Source organism: Eretmochelys imbricata, chromosome 27 (genome assembly GCF_965152235.1).
Source record: "Eretmochelys imbricata isolate rEreImb1 chromosome 27, rEreImb1.hap1, whole genome shotgun sequence".
Taxonomy (NCBI): domain Eukaryota; kingdom Metazoa; phylum Chordata; order Testudines; family Cheloniidae; genus Eretmochelys; species Eretmochelys imbricata.
Window position 1 is genome coordinate 6,252,479 of NC_135598.1, and position 19,989 is coordinate 6,272,467.

The 19,989-nt window shown below is 44.1% G+C and overlaps 1 protein-coding gene across 1 annotated transcript; it reads left to right on the forward strand.

The window, feature by feature from the left end:
• The first annotated feature begins 4,609 nt into the window (after nt 1-4,609).
• Nucleotides 4,610-19,719, forward strand: EFCAB3 (EF-hand calcium binding domain 3). Its single transcript, XM_077806286.1, has 9 exons — nt 4,610-4,624; nt 6,305-6,378; nt 9,443-9,586; nt 11,462-11,533; nt 12,272-12,398; nt 13,802-14,013; nt 16,059-16,243; nt 17,627-17,749; nt 19,231-19,719. The coding sequence occupies exons 2-9, from the start codon at nt 6,363-6,365 to the stop codon at nt 19,522-19,524; spliced, it is 1,173 nt and encodes a 390-aa protein (XP_077662412.1). The 5' UTR covers nt 4,610-4,624; nt 6,305-6,362; the 3' UTR covers nt 19,525-19,719.
• Nucleotides 19,720-19,989: the final 270 nt, after the last annotated feature.

Consider the following 19,989-nt stretch of genomic DNA (forward strand, 5'->3'; position numbering starts at 1 on the left):
GACATGCACCAGGTAGAAATAACCTCTCAGTAACAAAATTCAACCTTCATTATTTGCAAAACCGCGGGGGCGGGGAAGCTGACCCCATACAGGTCATGGAGGGCATCAGTTAGTAAAGTGACTAATTAGATAAATGATACCATAACCTCTGAGTAACAGGAACTAATATATACTCAGCTGCAAACGTATGCAATTGTTTCATGTGTGACCACAGCCTCATACCTTTTCCAAGTGTTTCTATTAGGCAGAGTCACTTTTCCCATCAATGCAGTAGTAGGGAGATCACTAAGCCAGTCTGTAAATGAAGGAGGAATTCTCAAAATAACTCTTTTGGCCACTAAAATAGTGACTGCAATCCACTTCTTACTGGTAACACGAACTCATTCATCACCCCTCAAACACATAGGCTTGGAGAAGGAAAGAGAGCACACACAAAGTTTTTGAGAGAGTACTGAATATGGTGTTCCAGAACATGTGCATTTCTGGACAGGTCTAGAAAATATGCAAAAGGTTGGCACGTGGCTGTTTGCATATCCAGTATTCGCTGTGCATTGCCTTAAACACATGTTCTGGAGTCCAGTCGCACCTGTTTAATGTCTTGTTCTGGAAGAATCACAAGGATAAAGAACTTGAAGTATCTTGCACATTAACCCAGATAGCCTTTATTCTCACAACGGAAACCTGGGAGGATACGTTCTTTTTCCCATTTTCCTTTGAGACTGAGATTGAGAGGGTACTGTAAAGCATTACGCCATCTAAGTAATTCCTACAAAATGACTTTTGTTTCCATATTTGTTATCATCCTCTTCTAGAGGTGAAAGAGTTGAAATGGACCAATTGTCCCCTCTACCTGCATGAATCCTTGAAAATAGCTGCTGAAAGAAGGACGTGTGAGGCAGTAATAGAGGATATTTGTTACATGTAGAATTGAAGGAGGCCAGTCTATCATCTTGTATTACATCTTTAATTTCTGTTAATTCTTTTTCTATCCAAATTGTCTTAATCATAGAATCATAGAATATCAGGGTTGGAAGGGACCTCAGGAGGTCACCTAGTCCAACCCCCTGCTCAAAGCAGGACCAACCCCAACTAAATCATCCCAGCCAGGGCTTTGTCAAGCCGGGCCTTAAAAACCTCTAAGGAAGGAGATTCCACGACCTCCATAGGTAACGCATTCCAGTGGTTCACCACCCTCCTAGTGAAAAAGTTTTTCCTGATATCCAATAAGCATGGAGTTGGCCTTGATCCTGATGCATGTGTTATCCTGTAGTGGTACGAGAAGAGAATTAGTAAGATCGGATGTTGTAATCATCTTAGTGCATTGCCGGGTGCCCCATGTAGATGCAAAGATTGGACTTTTCCTTAAGGGTGTGGGTAGCCTCTTAAGGCATATAAAAGAAGAGAGGGAACCAAATGACATAGCTAAGCTTTTTTCTATCTCAAACCAGGCCGGTGTGTATGCAGAGCAACTGGAGGGGAACCACCTTAAAATAGGACGCATTTGGAATGCTAGATAATACAGACACAGATCTAGCAACCCCCAACCTCCCGTTGTCCAGTATTTTTAAGGGTCTTGTGTGACAAGTGAGGCTGATTTTTATCTCATATAAATTGCATGATTAGCCTATTTATTTGAGCAAAGAGTGAGGGAGGGAAAGACCTTGAAAGGCAACAGGCTAATGATATAAAATCAATCTTGGGCAGATATTCATTCTGGCTATTTCTATTTTCCCCAGTAAGGATACAGGGAGGAGACACCACCTTTCTACATCCTTGGACAGTTGTTTTTATATGTAGTCCATATTTATAGAAACAATTTTGGAAAGATTAGGACAAAACACCTAAGTAAGTTATTTCCTTGCATATTGGAAATGGAAAATGCTGAGTCTGAGAAGGATCTGGTCTTTTGGATACATTCGTTGCTTGTGATTTATTCCAGTTAATGCAAAAACCAGAGCTCTCCAGAAATGTAAGCTATACTCTATAATGATGAGATTAATGAGGATGGATTCTTCAATAGTACAAAACTGTCATCTGCATATAAACTGATTTTGTATTCTTTCCTGTTTATAGTCACACCTTCAGTGTGTACATTGCCAGTGGTTCAAGAGAGAGATTAAAAGGGAGAGGCAAGAGGGGACAGCCTTGTTGTGTCCCTCTTTCTAGTTGAAATATGGGAGAAATAATTCTATTAGTTGATAGTGCAGCGAGGGAAGAGTTGTATAATACACTCAGACAATTCAGGATATTGATGCAAATCCAATTTTTGTTTTGTTTTCTTAGGACATCCATTACATAAGGCTATTCAACCCTATCAACGGCCTTCTCTGCATCTAGAGATAGGGCTGTGGAGGGAACATCTGACAGCAGAGCTTGCTGGATCAATTGAGCGATTTTTCTCATATTCTCAGCAGCCAGGCTTCCTTTCATGAAACTACACTGATCTGAGTGTGTAATTGATAGGATGCGGCTGCTAAAATTTTTGCAGTTAGTTTGCAATCTGTGTTGAATAGAGATATGGGACAGAAGTTGACACTGTTGCTACCATCCTTGTTCTTCTTTAATATTAAAGTAATTAAAGCAGTTCTCATGTTGTGAAACATGGTTCTCTTTTGGAATGTTTCAGTGAAGACCTCTGAAAGAATAGAAGAAAGCTGATTACAGAATGTTTTGTAGAAATCTGCCAGAAAGCTGGGGGGCCTTGCTGGAGTTTGTTTTTTGTAGCCTGTTCAATTTCTTGTGTTGAGAAAGCTTTGTCTGTAAACAACGCTTGTTCTGAAGTTAGGGTATTAAAAGGCAGATCTTCAATTAAATGATCCAATTGATTAGAGTCAGATTGATTGTTTGATTTCTAGAAAGCTTGATAGAATTGCGTACATTGATTATTTACATCTGTTGGTTCCAGGATGGCCCTCCTGTCTTCTTGTAATAAGGAAGAAATATTGTTGTTGGCTAGTTCCATCTTAAATCTTCTGGCAAGTGGCTTACCTGCGTTATCTTCCCATTCAGAATATCTTTGTTTGACCCTGTTGAGTGTAAATTGAACTTGGCTGGATAAGCATTCATTATATTTATATTTGGCATTGATAATGTAGGAGGTTTTCATTATTTGGGTCCATCTTGTGTGTTTTCTCCAACTCATCTATTTCCGTGGCTGAAAAGTCTAGTAACTTGAGTCGTTCTCTCTTCTTTTGGGAGGCCTATCTTACGCACTCACCTCTTACAGTAGCTTGCAGAGCTTCCCAAAAGATGTAACTGAGGTAACCGAGTGCTTATTTTCTTGTATGAAGTGAGAGATGACAGAATCAACTGTGCAATTAAATTTTGCATCTTTTAGTAGCAGTGTGTTCAGCTTCCAGCGAAGACTTTAATGAGGTGTAACCAGCATCTATGGTAAGTATAATTGGAGCCTGATCTGAAATTATCAATAGTGCTTCCAGGCATGCTGGAATCAGTTCTGAAGACACAACAAGAATTCAGTTCTGGAGTAAGAAGAATGTACTGCAGAGAAATACGTATATTCACGCTCCGTGGAGTGTCTTAGTCTCCAAACACCTTTTAAATCAAGTTCATTCGTTGGTAACGAGGGTTGTTCTATTGTGCTTTGAGTGCTGGGTCTCATGTATTTGGATTTGTCCAGACATGTCTAGCATAGTATTCCAATTGCCTCCCAGTATTACAGGAGTGTCTTTTTTATTAAAAAGAATGTCTGCAATGTCTTTGAAAAATTCAGAATTATCTTCACTTGGATTGTAAATACTTCCTAGAATTAACTTTTTTGAGTTGAAACATCTTCAGGAAGAATGTTTCTTCCTTCAGAATCAAACCAAGACTGTATACATTGAAAAGTTAATACTTTTATGAATTAAGGTGGGTACAAAAAGATCTGTAGTTAAATATCATGTGCCTTACAAATATACTTTGGAACAGAAAACAAAAAAAAGTAAGACTTAAAATAAGCCAGAATGGGCAAGTTCAGATCCTGATGGCTTCAGTTCTATCTCTCCTCCCCTCCCTATATTATCTAATAATATCCTAAACATCTCTAAATGCATATTTTAAGTCAAATCTTACCCTGTCAATACCATTGGGTAGTCTAAGAACATGTATAATGTATTCCTACCTACAGAAGTTTTGATGTATAGTTATGTATGCATATGTATATGCAGACTCATCACAAGAAATTTACAATTGGTTTGGTAAATCAAATACAAATTAGTACAAAATCTAAATACGAAAAATACAACATAAAAAAAGTTTCATATTCATAGTATGTCAAATGCCCTGCGCAAATTGAATAACTAGTGCTATTTAAGGTTAGGTTATAGTCTGTTTTACATGTCGTGAATATTGACTGTTCCACAAGGGACTTGTGGTTACCCTAACACAACCCATCAGAGGAAAAGCTAGTGAAGAGATTCTGTCCAGCAGTGCAAGCTGTGATGATTAGTGCAGATAATACTTCAGCCAGTAGATGGTGCTATATCCCCCAGCTTAGTGTTCACAGTGTTAAAACGGTTACTCTGCGCCTTGCGATGCGATACATTTGTTATTGCTCAGTTTTAAAGGAGATCAACTGAAGAGTTCAGCCTACCTGGTTATTTGCTAGGAATTGGAAGTTTGTGTAAGTGACTATTAACATGTCTACAGGGATACCTAGAAAAACAAACTTATTTTTAAACTTGTTGAGGTTTGCTTTGTATTGGTTTAAAAAAAAACCCATTCTGCTATTTGTTGGTCAAATCTGATCTCAGTCTTTGAAGTATCTGCCAAGCTTCAGAAGGGGTTTGGCAAAATCTGGCGGTGCATGCTGAATCCATGGGGAAGGTGAATGGGTACTTGATCCTGTATCTGACGTTGGTCCCCCTCAGGATTTGCTTTATGGAATGCAGCCCTCTTTTTGCTAAGCTCAGCTGAGAAGTCAGGGAAAAGAGATTTTGTGGCCTTTGTACATAAGGGTTTCAGCTTTTCTAGCAGCATTCATTAATGGTTGTTTACCATTGAACTTCAGCGGCTTGAAGATGATGGGCTTGGGCTTGTCAGATTCCCACCATCTAATACCAGGCATTCGATGAGCCCTTTCAACGATATGGGGGAAGCTGAGGGTGGATTTTAAATAGGTCAGGGAGCAGTTTCTGAAGAAATCTGATAATATCCGCCTTCTCCAGACCCTCAGCAATGACCAACAGGCGAAGTTTGTTTCTTCAAGTTCTCTTTTCTAAGTCATCCTGGGTTTCTTCCAGTTTGTCTAGTCCAAGCTTTAAGAAGGAGGCCATTTCTTCTTTAATTTCACTGGTTCAAGGGCAGCCTTTGGCAGCTAATTTTCCAAGTGAGCCATTTTGGGATTTTGCATCACACACATCTTTAGAGAGCCCTCGGATATCTTTGGAGATTGAATCCAGGCGGCCTGTGAGGAATTCTTTCAGTGTCACAATATCCTGGGCTAGGTTCTGCTATGGCCTTCTAATCCCCCTTCAGCTGTTTGGGTGATGCAGGCTGAGGTCTTTAACTGCTCCTCATTTATTCATTGGGGTCCGTCTTTAGCAGCTTGAAGTTTATCCAGGGGTTTAATTTAACCTTTTATGACAGAAACTTATTGCCAGTTTGCTAGGAAAGTAATGATTAGAGATTAATTGACATGCGGAGGTCCGGGACTAGGCAGCCATCTTCCTCACAGGTATCGTGTGATCCTGGGATTTTATTCTTTCTAACGCTGTAACTTGGCAAAAGCTGGGACCCCCAGATCAGCTACCTCACTACTGGTGATTTCTCCCCATTGCTTTCCAGGGGAGGAGAGGGAGCAGGCTCACTGGGTGGGTGCCCAGCAGTGGCAGAGTTAAAGATGAATGGCTTGGTTTTTCCCAGGTGCTGAGCACCCACATCTCCTGTGGAAGTCAGTGGGAACTGTGGGGAACTCAGCCCTTTGGGGATCTCAGCCCGTAAATGCCAAAGTCTTTATGCAGCCCTGAGGAAGTTAAAGGGATTGCATAAGAGGGCAGAATCAGACCCTAGCAGTGTCTCCAGAGTGACCCTACAGCATCTTAGTGGTATTCACATCTGTGTACAACTGATGTGAGAGCAGAATCAGATAATAAACTCTTCTCTGTTCCATGAATGCAACCCCTCTGAAGTCAGTGTGGTTGCACCAGTGTAGCTGAAAGACCCATGTGGCCTCCTGCATCATATCCTGCCCTGAATCCATGCGCTCAGCTGCTCTTCCATCAACAGGAGCTGCATATCTGCAGAGGAATGTTGGTTTGCATCTTTTAATTGTCCTTCTTTCTTCTTGAATGTTGTATGGCAGGGAGTTATCTGGCATCCTCCTAGGCAGGAATAAGTGCAAAGCAGCGAAGAACCTGACCATGGACCAGCTAGAAGGTAACAATGCCCCAGTTATCTGTCTTTCACTTTGAAAGGCAGGTTGACAAAAAGACTGTTCAAGGTTTATTTTTTAGCTTGTTAGATCTTTATTTTTTCTACTACAGTAGCAACTGTGGGGACAGCCCCCACCTGAGGTCAGGGCCCCCTTGTGCTGGAATCATAGAATCATAGAATATCAGGGTTGGAAGGGACCTCAGGAGGTCATCTAGTCCAACCCCCTGCTCAAAGCAGGACCAATCCCCAATTAAATCATCCAGCCAGGGCTTTGTCAAGCCTGACCTTAAAAACTTCTAAGGAAGGAGATTCTACCACCTCCCTAGGTAATGCATTCCAGTGTTTCACCACCCTCCTAGTGAAGAAGGTTTTCCTAATATCCAACCTAAACCTCCCCCACTGAAACTTGAGACCATTACTCCTTGTCCTGTCCTCTTCTACCACTGAGAATAGTCTAGAACCATCCTCTCTGGAACCACCTCTCAGGTAGTTGAAAGCAGCTATCAAATCCCCTCTCATTCTTCTCTTCTGCAGACTAAACAATCCCAGTTCCCTCAGCCTCTCCTCATAAGTCATGTGTTCCAGACCCCTAATCATTTTTGTTGCCCTTCGCTGGAATCTCTCCAATCCACATCCTTCTTGTAGTGTGGGGCCCAAAACTGGACACAGTACTCCAGATGAGGCCTCATCAATGTCGAATAGAGGGGAACGATCACGTCCCTTGATCTGCTCGCTGTGCCCCTACTTATACATCCCAAAATGCCATTGGCCTTCTTGGCAACAAGGGCACACTGCTGACTCATATCCAGCTTCTCGTCCACTGTCACCCCTAGGTCCTTTTCCGCAGAACTGCTGCCTAGCCATTCAGTCCCTAGTCTGTAGCTATGCATTGGGTTCTTCCGTCCTAAGTGCAGGACTCTGCACTTATCCTTATTGAACCTCATCAGATTTCTTTTGGCCCAGTCCTCCAATTTGTCTAGGTCCCTCTGGACATTGTACATACCCAATCCCTGGCCCAAACACCTTACAATCTCAGCTGACCAGACAGACAAAGGAAATAGGGCTGTCAAGCGATTAAAAAAATTCATTGTGATTAATCGTGCAATTTAAAAAAGTAATTGTGATGAATTGCATGATTAATCGCACTGTTAAACAATAATAGAATACCATTTATTTAAATATTTTTGGATGTTTTTTACATTTTCAAATATATTGATTTCAATGACAACACAGAATACAAAGTGTACAGTGCTCACTTGCACTGTAAAAAAACAAAAGAAACAATATTTTTCAATTCACCTCATACAAATTCTGTAGTGCAATCTCTTTATTGTGAAAGTGCAACTTAGAAATGTAGAATTATGTACAAAAAAAATGGTTTTATTTTTTAATGCAATGTAAAACTTTAGAGCCTACAAATCTACTCAGTCCTACTTCTTGTTCAGTCAATCACTCAGACAAACAAGTTTGTTTACACTTTCAGGACATAATGCTGCCCCCTTCTTATTTACAGTGTCACCTGAAAGTGAGAACAAGCATTCGCATGGCACTGTTGTAGCCAGCATCGCAAGATTTTTACATGCCAGATGCGCTAAAGATTCATATGTCCCTTCATGCTTCAACCACCATTCCAGAGGACATGTGTCCATGCTGATGACGGGTTCTGCTCGATAATGATCCAAAGCAGTGCGCACCGACGCATGTTCATTTTCATCATCTGAGTCCGATGCCACCAGCAGAAGGTTGATTTTCTTTTTTAGTGGTTCAGGATCTGTAGTTTCCGCATCAGAGTGTTGCTCTTTTAAGACTTTTGAAAGCATGCTGCATACCTCGTCCCTCTCAGATTTTGGAAGGTACTTCAGATTCTTAAACCTTGGGTCGAGTGCTGTAGCTATCTTTAGAAATCTCACATTGGTGCTTTCTTTAAGTTTTGTCAAATCTGCAGTGAAAGTGTTCTTAAAATGAACATCATCTGAGACTGCTATAACATGGAATATATGGCAGAATGTGGGTAAAACAGAGCAGGAGACATACAATTCTCCCCCACGGAGTTCAGTCACCAATTTAATTAATGCATTATTTTTTTAATGAGCGTCATCACCATGGAAGCATGTCCTCTGGAATGGTGGCCTAAGCATGAAGGGGCATACAAATGTTTAGCATATCTGGCAAGTAAATACTTTGCAATTCCAGCTACAAAAGTGCCACGTGAATGCCTGTTCTCAGTTTCAGGTGACATTGTAAATTAGAAGCGGGCAGCATTATCTCCCATAAATGTAAAACAAACTTGTTTGTCTTAGCAGTTGGCTGAACAAGAAGTAGGACTGAGTGGACTTGTAGGCTCTAAAGTTTTATATTGTTTTGGGTTTTAATGCAGTTATGTAACAAAAAATCTGCATTTGTAAGTTGCAGAGATTGCACTACAGTACTTGTATGAGGTGAATTTAAAAATATTATTTCTTTTGTTTGTCATTTTCCCAGAGCAAATATTTGTAATAAAAAAATATAAAGTGAACACTATATACTTTGTATTCTGTGTTGTAATTGAAATCAATATATTTGAAAACGTAGAAAAACATCTAAAACTATTTAATAAATTTCAATTGGTATTCTATTGTTTAACAGAGTGATTAAAACTGCAATTAATCGTGAATAATTTTTTAATTTTAATTTTAATTTTGTAATTTTAATTTTTTTAATTAATTGTGTGAGTTAACTGTGATTAATCGACAGCCCTAAAAGGAAGTGTCACTCCCTCTTTTGCAGATAGGGGACTAAGGCACAGGGGGAATAAGTGACTTGCCTGAATTCACACAGGAAACCTGTGGCAGAGCCAGGAGCTGAACCCAGGTCACATGAGTCCCATAACCACAAGATCCTCCTGCCTTTCCTCTGGTTTCATGATTCTCTTACCATATTGTTTCATTGACCTGGGTAGAATCTTTGTGTTGGCATAAAAAAAAAACAACCCTAGGCATTATGTCCCTTGGTTTCCAAAGAGCATAGTACATGAAGTTCGTACATCCCACCTGACGTAACTGGTGGTACTTTCCCTACATGCCCACAGCTTTCCACCAGGCCTATAGTTTCTTCGGTAGGGACGTAGATGGCAGTATTGACCTAGAAGGCTTGGAGACGACTGCAAAGAAGCTGGGGATTAGTTTAACCAAACAAGAGGCCTACGATGAGCTGTCATATGCTGATATGGATGGTGAGTGTACACAATCATCCCTGGTTTAGCCCACAGTGGTACATTCCAAGGGTCTGTGTTTGTGAGTGTGTGGTGTTGTGCACCCTTGAAACTCCTGGCACTGGGGGAGAGCAGGGTGTGGTGCTAGACACTCTTCCTACATGTCACATGAAGCAGTCCCTGCCCTGTGGAGTTTACAGTCTAAATAGGCAAGATAGAGGGTAAGAGGAAGGAAGGATTAGGTCGGCATTTGGTGATTTGCCAGAGGCAACCCAGCGAGTCTGTGACAAGCTGGGAACTTGCACCAGCTCTTCCGCGTGCCTTTAACTCATCATCTCCTGCACCTGGTTACAGAACGTGACTCCTGTAGGGAGTACAAAGAAAGCACATTAAGGCTACATCAAGGGTGAGATCTCAAAGCCTCGAAAACCAGGAGCTGAGAGAGTTAAAGGTGCCACAACATCCTGACCTCTGCCCCCTGGGCCCTGGGCATTGGGATGAGGGGGTCCATCGCTTGCTGTCTGGCAGAGGTTTTTGCTAACTCCAGCTGGAGCAGTGGAGGGCCCGGTCTGTTACAAAGTGAGAGACCACCTCAGTGTGAAAGCAGGGCTCTTGCAGGGGAAATGGGCAAAGTGGTGGGCAGGTGGGGGCAGCTGTGCACAGGGCTAGCTCCAGGATGGGCAGGGAGTGCACGAGACTGACAACATGCTGATTCAAAGGGGTAGGGGCCAAGGGAGGATGGGACTATGCTCGCCTCTTCATTAGGCAGCTCTGTGAAGGGCACCATGTGAATGGGTGATGGGAGTTTGCCCTGCAGCTGTGGCTGCTCCCTCAAGAGGAATCCTGGCTGAGTCCACAAGAATTCTTCCTTGGGCTGCCCTGACATTAGCACACATCACTCACACACACACAAGGAGCCCAGACTAGAACCCCAGTCTTTCTGCTCCCAGAACTGCCCCTCTGCCAGCCAAGCTAAAGGACACCTCCCTCAGCAAGCATCCAAAGCAAGTCCCCCTGTGTCCTCTCTGTGACAACACAGACTCATACATACCCTCATACCCTCCTCAGCCCTTTCCAATGCAGCCAGTGGCTTAAAGCCACATTTGGGCCCAAAATGTATTGGCCCCTTTGGTTTCAAACTGGGATTCACTAAGGTTTTCTTCTCTTGTAGTCCTACCCTCGCACAGCCCTCCCCCCTCCCATGCACACAGGTCAGAAGCAGGCCAGCCATACAGCTATCACTATGGGCCCTACCAAATTCACGGTCCATTTTGGTCAGTTTCACGGTCATAGGATTTTAAAAATAGTAAATTTCATAATTTCAGCTATTTAAATCTGAAATTTCACAGTGTTGTAATTATAGGGATCCTGCCCCCAAAAGGGGTTGTGGGTGGGTGGGTTTCACAAGATTATTGTGGGGGGGGGGTTGCAGTACTGCTACACTTACTTCTGCGCTGCTGCTGGCTGCAGCGCTGCCTTCAGAGCCGGCCAGCTGCAGAGCGGCGGCTGCTGGCCGGGAGCCCAGCTCTGAAGGCAGATCCGCTGCCAGCAGCAGTGCAGAAGTCAGATTTCATGGGGGGGAGACCGGATTTCATGGTCCGTGACATGTTTTTCATGGTTGTAAATTTGGTAGGGACCTAGCTATCACTCTCTGACACAGGCTCTCTTGAGCAGCATGGCCTCAGAACTTAGACAGACCCATGCTGATGACAACCAACCGAGTGAGGGAGGTATTATTATGCACTTGTCTAGCGTGGATCTTAGCAACAGAGCCCCTTCTCCACCAGCACTCAGGGGAAGGTGGTTGTAGCCAACCTGGCCTGGAGTAGGCCCATCACTACCCTGTCCCTGGGGTGAAAGGTGCTTGATCAGTGGGAAATGCTGTTTACCTTGCAGGAGATGGGAAGGTGAACTTCTCTGATTTTCTGACCATTATCAGCGACAACAAGCGCTTCATCCAGGCTATAGGTGAGTGCGGTGAACCGGGCCCAGCCAATGGGATTGGCCACGGTCCCCCCGGCGATGTTAGTGTGTGGCCAGAAAATCCCACTTGCATAGAGGCATTGGTGTTTCCTGAACCTTGGGGCGATTGGGAGTTCACGTGATGTGGACTCAGACATCAGCATCTGGGGTCCCACAAAGAACGAGCTCGCGCACAGCAGGCCCCCATTCGAAACAGCTGTACAAAGCCTTGACCATCCAGCTCAGGGGAGGAGGCAGCTGCTGAGCTCCATGCTGAGGGGCCTGTGGGCACAGAGAAGGGTGCAGGCACTGGCAGAACTCCCCAAGGTAGCCTGGCTCATGAGGAGGAATCACCAGGAAAGGGGAGTGATGACGGGGAGCCCAGGGACCCTGGGGCCTATGAGCAGGGTTCAGATAGCCAGGCTGTGCTCCACATACTCAATCTGAGTCTCTCTGGCTGGAATACCAGGACCAAATCTGCCTCTTCCAAAGCGCAGGGGAGCAGCATTATCTGGAGATACTATGCTTCCTTGGGCGATGGGAGAGGGCCGTGAGAAGTACCCCTTGCTACAGGTGTAGCTAGCACTTGCCCCAGTGCACCAGGCAGGAGACATGCTCCCACACACGCATACACCATACTTGCTCAGACAAAATGTTGTTGGAGGGTCCTGGTGCTGACTGGGGTCTCTGAAGGAGATGGGTTGGTGGGGTGGGCACTCTGATTGACATGCATCTCCTCCCCAGCCCCCGAGAAAGGCAGCATGGAGGACCTTGATTCCGTCGACGCCTCAGGAATCCTGTTCTTTGAGGTCCTGTCAAAGCTGGTGGAAATGTCGGCTCTGCCAAAGAAGGCCATGCTTGAAATAGTCAGGTGAGTGCTAAAAGCTCTAGCAAGGTCTCCAAAGAGGGGAAAGGAGATCTCCATTTCATAGGCTCGGCAGACTCAAACAGCGGGCCCAGGGCCAGACTTACAAAAGTATTTAGGCACCTAAAAATGCAGCTAGGCACCTAATGGGGTTAACAAAAGCACCTAGGTGAGTTAGGTCCCTAACTTGATTGGAAGTCAATGGGAATTAGGCCTCTAACTCACTTAGGCACCTAGTGGAATTTACAGTAGTGGTTATCTGCATCTTTCCGTACCTAAATACCTTTGTAAATCTGGCCCCAGTTCTTTAGGCACATAAGTGAGCAGTGTACCTGTGTAGGCAAGGACAGCCATATAAATGAGGACAAAACAGGGCCCTGTAGATATATTTCATACCTCCCCCCGCTGCCCCTGGAGAACAAAAACACACCTGTTCTATCTGCCGTATGGCACACACCAAAAAGCATATCCCTCTTCTCTACGTAGCCCTTATGACCTTACCTCCAGAACAGTGCCTAAGCCTCCCAGTCTGGCTGCTTGCATCAAGCTGGAGCGTTGTCTGCCGGATTCTCCTTGGCAAGCTACACCTTTCCAGGGTATGAAAGATGAGGATGGCTGCAGGCTGTGTGAAGGAAAGCTGTGGGTAGCGGGGGCCGACCTCCGGGCTAAATCAGGATCGGCAACCTATCTTTAAAGGTGACCTGCAAAGAAAAAGAGGTGCTGCTGTTTGCTTCCTTATGATGGGTAGAGAAGGCCTAGAAAGGATTTTTTCACCCTTTAGGAGTACGGTTTTCAAGTCTTGCCTGTGCGGGTCTGGTTGGAGGACTTGGAGGTATGGTCTCAGAGCTTTCTCTGCCCTTATCAGCAGGGCGGGGAGCTGAATCCTTAAGACAGAGAGCCCTTCTCCCAAGTGTTTTAAGATGCTTTGGAAAAACAAGGGCGCTAGACTCGGTTACTCTTCCTCTCAATGAACCGTCTCTTCCGCCATGAGCAGTCTTAACAGAAATCAGCAGGGTACAGTGCTATTCAGCCTGCACCAGGGTATCCCAATGGGATCCAAAGAGCGTTAATCTATCTGAGTAGAAATCCCTTCCTTCTCATGGTGAATCAGGATTCTGTTTCTAGATATTGCAGGTACCACAATCCGACCAGTTCTCTAGCTGTCCAGAGAGTCTCCAAGGAGATGTAAGAGCTGAATTTATGCTAAAGTTAAAAAAAAATTAAAAATAGGAAAAAAAAAGTTTCAAATCCTCCCCAGCCTCCTCTATGCAACATAAAGCAGGAAAAGGACACAAGCTCCATTCCCCTTTGCTAGCCCCCTTTAAAGAAGGCGAAAAGGGCTGTTCACTGGTTATAGCTGTCCTGTGTGCAGAGTGTTTGGTGACACTGCGCCATCTTTTGTCTTCTAGTTACTACCGGCAGAAGTTCCTGGCGTCCACTGGCAAGCGGGCCTGGATAGATGCTGGCAACTTAATGGATCATGGGAAGGGACTCCACACGCTCAAAAAAGCCCCGACTCCTCAGAGAGGCAAAGTCACTCCTATGTCTGCCTTTGCAGGTGCTGCCCGCATCTCAGTGATGAATGACAAAGAGCTGGAAGCCTATGTGGAAACCCTCAGGGGTAAGAACTGCACGTGGCTCAGCCATTTGTGTTTGTGTGTCTGAGTGGCACCTCCACTGAAATTCCCAAAGAGGCAGAAGGCCCATTTGGGGGTCACTGCTATTCACTGCAGCATCCTAAGTCCCCTCTCCCTATTGGACTTTTGGGCTTTGGATCAGGGCCTAGGTTAGCAAACATTTTTTTGCTACCTGCATCCACGCAAAATAGACACTGCTTGGACTCCTCTGGGGACTGCACAAAGACATGAGTGACAGGAGGAAGCATAATCTTGTAGTGAAAGTGCAGGACTCCTGGGTTCTCTTCCCAGCTGTGCCACAGACTCATTGGGTGATCTTGGGCAAATCACTTCAGATTTATAGAAGTGGCCACTGATTTGGGATGCCTCCAAGCCAGGACTAGAACCCAGATTTGCCAGTTCCAGATCACTTATTCAATGAGAAATCAAATGGGGGGGGGGAAACTCTTCCAGGCTCCACCCACAAAATAAGCTCCACCCCTGTGAATCACCAGACTGACACCTTTCAAATGATCAAAATATGATCATCTGTTCTCTGAGCTGCACAGGGCACCTTGAACGTAGTTACCCCTTCAGTGGGGCTTGAGTATGCCTCTGGGCTCTTTAGATTTGCTTCTTTCTTGATTGATAAAAAAAAAAAATAGTCTCTCCCAGATGCCACCCATTGATGGCACCAAAATGGGAAGTCACTCACAATAAATTGTGTAGATCTCCTTTCTTACATGAGGAATGAAATCGTTGACACATGCATTATCAGAATGGTCACCATGTAGAATAAACATAAAATGGGAGAATTAAAGTTAGCTTAAGTTTGGTTAAAGAAATATGGGTTGTAAAGAAAGGCCTTGAAAGTAAAGAGTTATAAGGCCTGTAGGAATGAAGTAGGGAGGCCGTCTGGTTCAAAGGATAACTAATGAGATAAGGGGAAGTCTCTAAAAAGGCTTCTGACCAGTACTGGTGACTGGTTTTAATAAGACAAAGAGAATCTGTTTCAAAAAGAGCCAACATGGCCCTTCCCACCGCACACACCAGTGTTATCTCAAAAACCAGGGCCTATGTTAACCCAGATACAAAGGAAAACCTGTGTGTCAGCAAGAAGGAGGGGAAGAGATAAGGAGGAAAGGCCTTGGGGAGAAAGGAGGTTGTAATCTTGTCTGGATTAAGACTGGAAATAAGGGTGAACTGTCTCCAGTTGGCTTTTACCTGAAGTCAGTAATTGGCAATGACATCACTCATTTGTTAAAGGGTACAAAAAAGTAAACTCTTTAAGGGTTCGTTGCTAATACTACCTGCCCACATCGGAGCGAACCAATATGCGTCTAAGTACCCTTGGGTGTTTAGCCCATTTGTAAGTATCTTGATCAAATGCTTATAAATGTTTTGTTACTGTTTGGATGTAGTAAATTGCTTATTATTCAGGCTTTGTAGGCATGTTTAGAGCAGTTGTATAAATACCTTTCAACCTCTGGATTTAATAAAGGAATTCATGATAATATCCTGGGTAAACAATAATTCCAACACACCACTTAGCCCAAAGGAACCTTAAATAACTGCTTAGTTCTTCTTGGTGGCTGCTCAGTGTATAATAGCTCATGGGCTACCAAGGAGTCCATCTCCAGTTCTTAGGACCTATGGCTAAGACTTTCAGAGGTGGCCTCTAATTTGGATGTCTCCATTTATGGTTTCCCAACTTTAGATGCTTGTGGGTTGATTATTCAGAGGTCCTGAGCACCCACAACTCTTTGCCTACAGCTGGAATAGTGGAGGCTCAACACTTCTGAAAATTAGGTACTAGATCTGTAAAGTTGGGCACCCAAAATCAGAGGCTACTGGCTCATATTTTCAATGTGTTTTACGGAAAGTAAGGTACAAAAAAAGGAGAAAAAGTGAATAGGGGAGATCTCAGAATGTGTGTAGTCCTGCCTTGGTTGGATTGGTCATAGAATGGGAAGAGCCAAAGGCTAGAAAACAGATGGTGGGTACTGTGTCCAATAAGTGATATCCGTTGTTTTCTTTGCCCCTTTGCTAGCAAGCACTGTCCCCTCCGACAGTCCTTATGCTCAGGTACCCATCTTCCCATTGCTTCCCAACCGGGATGGAATGACAGTACCGAAGCCAAAAAAAGACTTACAGAAGCTGGAGATGCAGAGAAGGAAAGAGCCTATATCATCGTTTGAAAACCACTTTTTCCGTAAAAGAAACTGGCTGCGCGAGGTAAGATAAGGAAGCAGTTAATCTATGTAATAACAGATGACGCACAAGGGCAAGTCAAGTCTGAGTTGTTCTGCTGTAGACTCTTCCCCATTGAAATGTGTGGGGTTAGCACACATCCTTTCAACACTTACATTCCCTTGGACTAAGTGGGTCAAATTCAATGATGTCAATGGGGCATGACTCTGCGTAAGCCTGGAGTTGTCTAAGGTGATGTAATATACACATTGAGGGTGACGGAAGGAAGTGTAAATTACACAAACTTAACTTCCTTTTAGACCTTTTTAGAGTCATCACTGAATACGGCCAACAGAAAATTGTTCCCAGAAATGTTCTTGAAATTAATCTATGAGTACTGTGTAGTTTACCCTGCAGTTGGTGCAGCTGGCATACTGTGGCTGTATATATGTTCGAGATTAGATAAAGTGGGGAATTCTGGTGGTTTGTATATCTGGCATTCACCAGAGGTATAATGGATAGAATAGCTCTCCCCTTTGCAGCCCAGAAAGCCTGATACCTCTGGGTGACTATTCCAGGTAAGACAGGATACACTTTTACAGGGAAGCAAATACCCTTGATTTCTCTTAAACATATTAGGCTGGCTGAAAAGGGTGTGGGTTTGATTCCTGTCCTAAAAGATTTGAGGCAGGAGAGTCTGTCTGAATTCCCCCATGTTCCCATCTGCCACAGATATAAAGAATATGTGATAACCTGATGGGTTGTCTTGATGGGATGATTAAAGGAATGAACCCTGCCACGAATGCAGAAGAGAACAGCCGGCTGTCCGTCCCACAAAACAGCCTTGGTTTCTCACTTCCCAATCTCAAGATATGATCAAGTGACCCAGACCACACAAGACACTTACTGAGGATGTCTACTTTCTCTGTTATCCTCTGCAACACACACCCTGAGACATGTGGACAGCTGATGGGAAATCATGGCTGTGCATGACAACACTGAAAGATCTTTTCCAAGCAGCAGGCTGTGCTCCCTCCTCTTGGGGACAGTACTGGAGCATAGCAGTACTGGAAGTAGATAGGGCCAAACCCTGCTCTTGTATATTGCAGTGTAAATCTAGACTAGTAACCCCATTGACTTCAATGGATTTAGTCTGGATTTACACCAGTGTAACTGAGAGGAGAATTTTGCCTTGTACATATGCTCTGGTACCCTTGCATTGCTGAGCTAGAGCTAATCAGATCTCATACTTCAGCCTGGCTGCTGCAGGAAGGGATTTCCCCAAATGTGATACACTAAACAATTGGCCAGGTGCAGTAGAGAAGGTTTTGTGTCCCTGAAAGCAGTAGGTCACAGCCACTGCCTGAAGCAAGAGGCCTGTCTTGATGGACCATTGGTAAAGCCTCTCTTTCTGTCTTTTTCAATCAGGGAACTGCGTTCAAACCTCCTGCTTCCTTCAGAGACCGGAAAAACGCCCTTAGTCTCAGCCCTCACTTGATGGAGAGGCAACACCATTTGACTATAGAAGACCTGCGTGAGATACGACTAGATGTGAGTATGAAGTCTACCACCCCTTCCAAAGAATTCCTCCCTCCTTTGTCTCTGGTATTTTAGGAGATAACCAGTTTTACACTCCATCAGATCCTCGCCAATCAAACAGAAGGCATTAGGAAGGAAGGGCCTATGGGGTCCCTTTCATCACCAGGGCACTAGTTTGGATGCCGACTGGGTTGCTAGCGATGAAAAGATGGCTATTTTGTGGCCTTTATAAAAAGAGTTCAGTCCTGGTGAAGTGGGGCCACATCACATGAACCAGCATCCATCCCAGCTGGCCTCATTGTTCTCCTTTTTGGAGGTCAAAGGAGATGGCTGTGGCCACCTAATACTACCCTTTCACCTAGCAGCCATCCTGTCAAGGTAGGGCTGAGACACGAGTGAGGGGCAGCATTCGGATGTTTGCATTGCCATACTGCCCAAGCTATAGAGAAAGGACTTCAGCTCCCAGTGCTGTCAATCTGACTCCTTCCAGACAGAGAATAAGCAATGTCTCTCTGGAGTTTTGCTTGTTGAAATATAAAGCTGCTTAGTATATGGAACAAATTCAGACCTGATGTAAGCAAATCCTCTCCCACTGAAATTGCTGGACATGCGAGGTGCTCAGCATCTCTGAAAATCAGACCACTTTTATAGGGACTTAATTTTAAGTACTCAGATTGGACACTCTGGCCCTGAGGTCCTCACTGCTCTGCATGGACATTAAAGATTCCATCTGCTATTTTCTGTAACAGTTAGAGGAGCTGACTCAGTCTATTTGACTTCCCTCCCCTCAAATTGTTCGCAACTTTTCAGACTGATTGCTGCCCTCTACCCCCAAAGGTGGCTGCATTTCAGTGGTGCTTTGAAGCCCTTTGAGACAAAAGGTGCTACAGAAATGAATGATTATCAGTAACTCAGATAGTACAAATTACTGGGTTGCTGGTTCTCCATACCCCTGTTCCACCCTGATTGTCTCCTGGCAACAATTCCTCCTCTCCCAGAGGCATATGCAAGAGTTAGGAGCAGCAAGTACAAATACATTTAGATATTACCACTTAGATACAGAAGCAAGGGGATGGGGACCTTAGAAATATTGTAAGAACTGGGGTATATGCACAACCCTTTATAATACAGTGACTGTAGTTACACTGAAGTTCCAGTGTAGTTACAAGGTGTAACCCATACAATTAACTTTCTGGTGAAAGGATTTTAACTAAGGATCTGTATTACTTCTTAGTAATTTCAAAGAATTGCATGAAGTGTGAAACCAAAGGGATAATAATAAATAAGTCAGTTAATCTTTCAGTTACATAAATTGGTGATATTTACTGGCATCTAATTGCCGTCAGTGCTTGATAAAGGGCATCCAGGATCTTTTTTTGACAACCTCACACTTCCCATCTGTGAGACTTCTGCAGTAGCTGGTTTCCATTTGGGTAAAGATCTGGCTCCATGCTATTCTGCAGCCTATTTCAACCTCCATCTCTTCTCCATAGGTGAAGAGGGTAACTGAAATGTACAAGCAGGGGATGGCACTCAAGGAGAGGAACAGGATGCTAAGACTGTGGCGGAGGTTGCATGGTGGCCAGATTGGGCTGGAGTCAGGGAACCACAGTTTCTACCACACTTTCTCCACCTACTCCTGGTCGTGGAACACTCACCAGGAGCTGGTGACACCTAACGAACTTCAGCACTACGATAACAAACTGTACCGCAGAGAACATTCCTCAGCCTGCTCTGATGACAGCGAAGTAAAGGGTGGGATAAGGAAAGGAAAAGAAAGGAAATGAGAAGAAAGAGCCATGCTGTTCCATTTTCTTAATATCACTGTTGACTACTATCATCCTCCCCACCCCATTCTTTTCCCCTATAACAGTCTCAGGCTCTTACACAGGTCAGACTGTCCGAGGGTAGGAAAGAGAACCGTTTCCCCTTTGCATACTGGCTAATACAATGAGAATTAAAAGAGAAACATGTTTTTCTTCTATCGGTCTCAGCTCTTTCTCTGTAACAATCACTGAATTCAGGAATATCACTATAGGGGTTACACAAGAGGATAGATTTGGGGGTGGGGTGTCAAGATTCCTCTATTCTATTCCTAGCTCTGCCACTGACTTTCTGTTCCTTGGTTTTCCCATCTCTGAAGTGGGGCTCACACCTACCTCAGAGGGAGGGAAGCTGTAGGGGATTCAATGACTGATGACCAGGGCTGTCAATTAATTGCGATTAACTCAAAAAATTAACTGCAATTTAAA

Coding starts and splice junctions, on each gene's coding strand:
- EFCAB3 (XM_077806286.1), top strand. Junction 11,534..12,271: donor GCGCTTCATCCAGGCTATAG/GTGAGTGCGGTG, acceptor TCTCCTCCCCAG/CCCCCGAGAAAGGCAGCATG. Junction 17,750..19,230: donor TGCGTGAGATACGACTAGAT/GTGAGTATGAAG, acceptor TCTTCTCCATAG/GTGAAGAGGGTAACTGAAAT.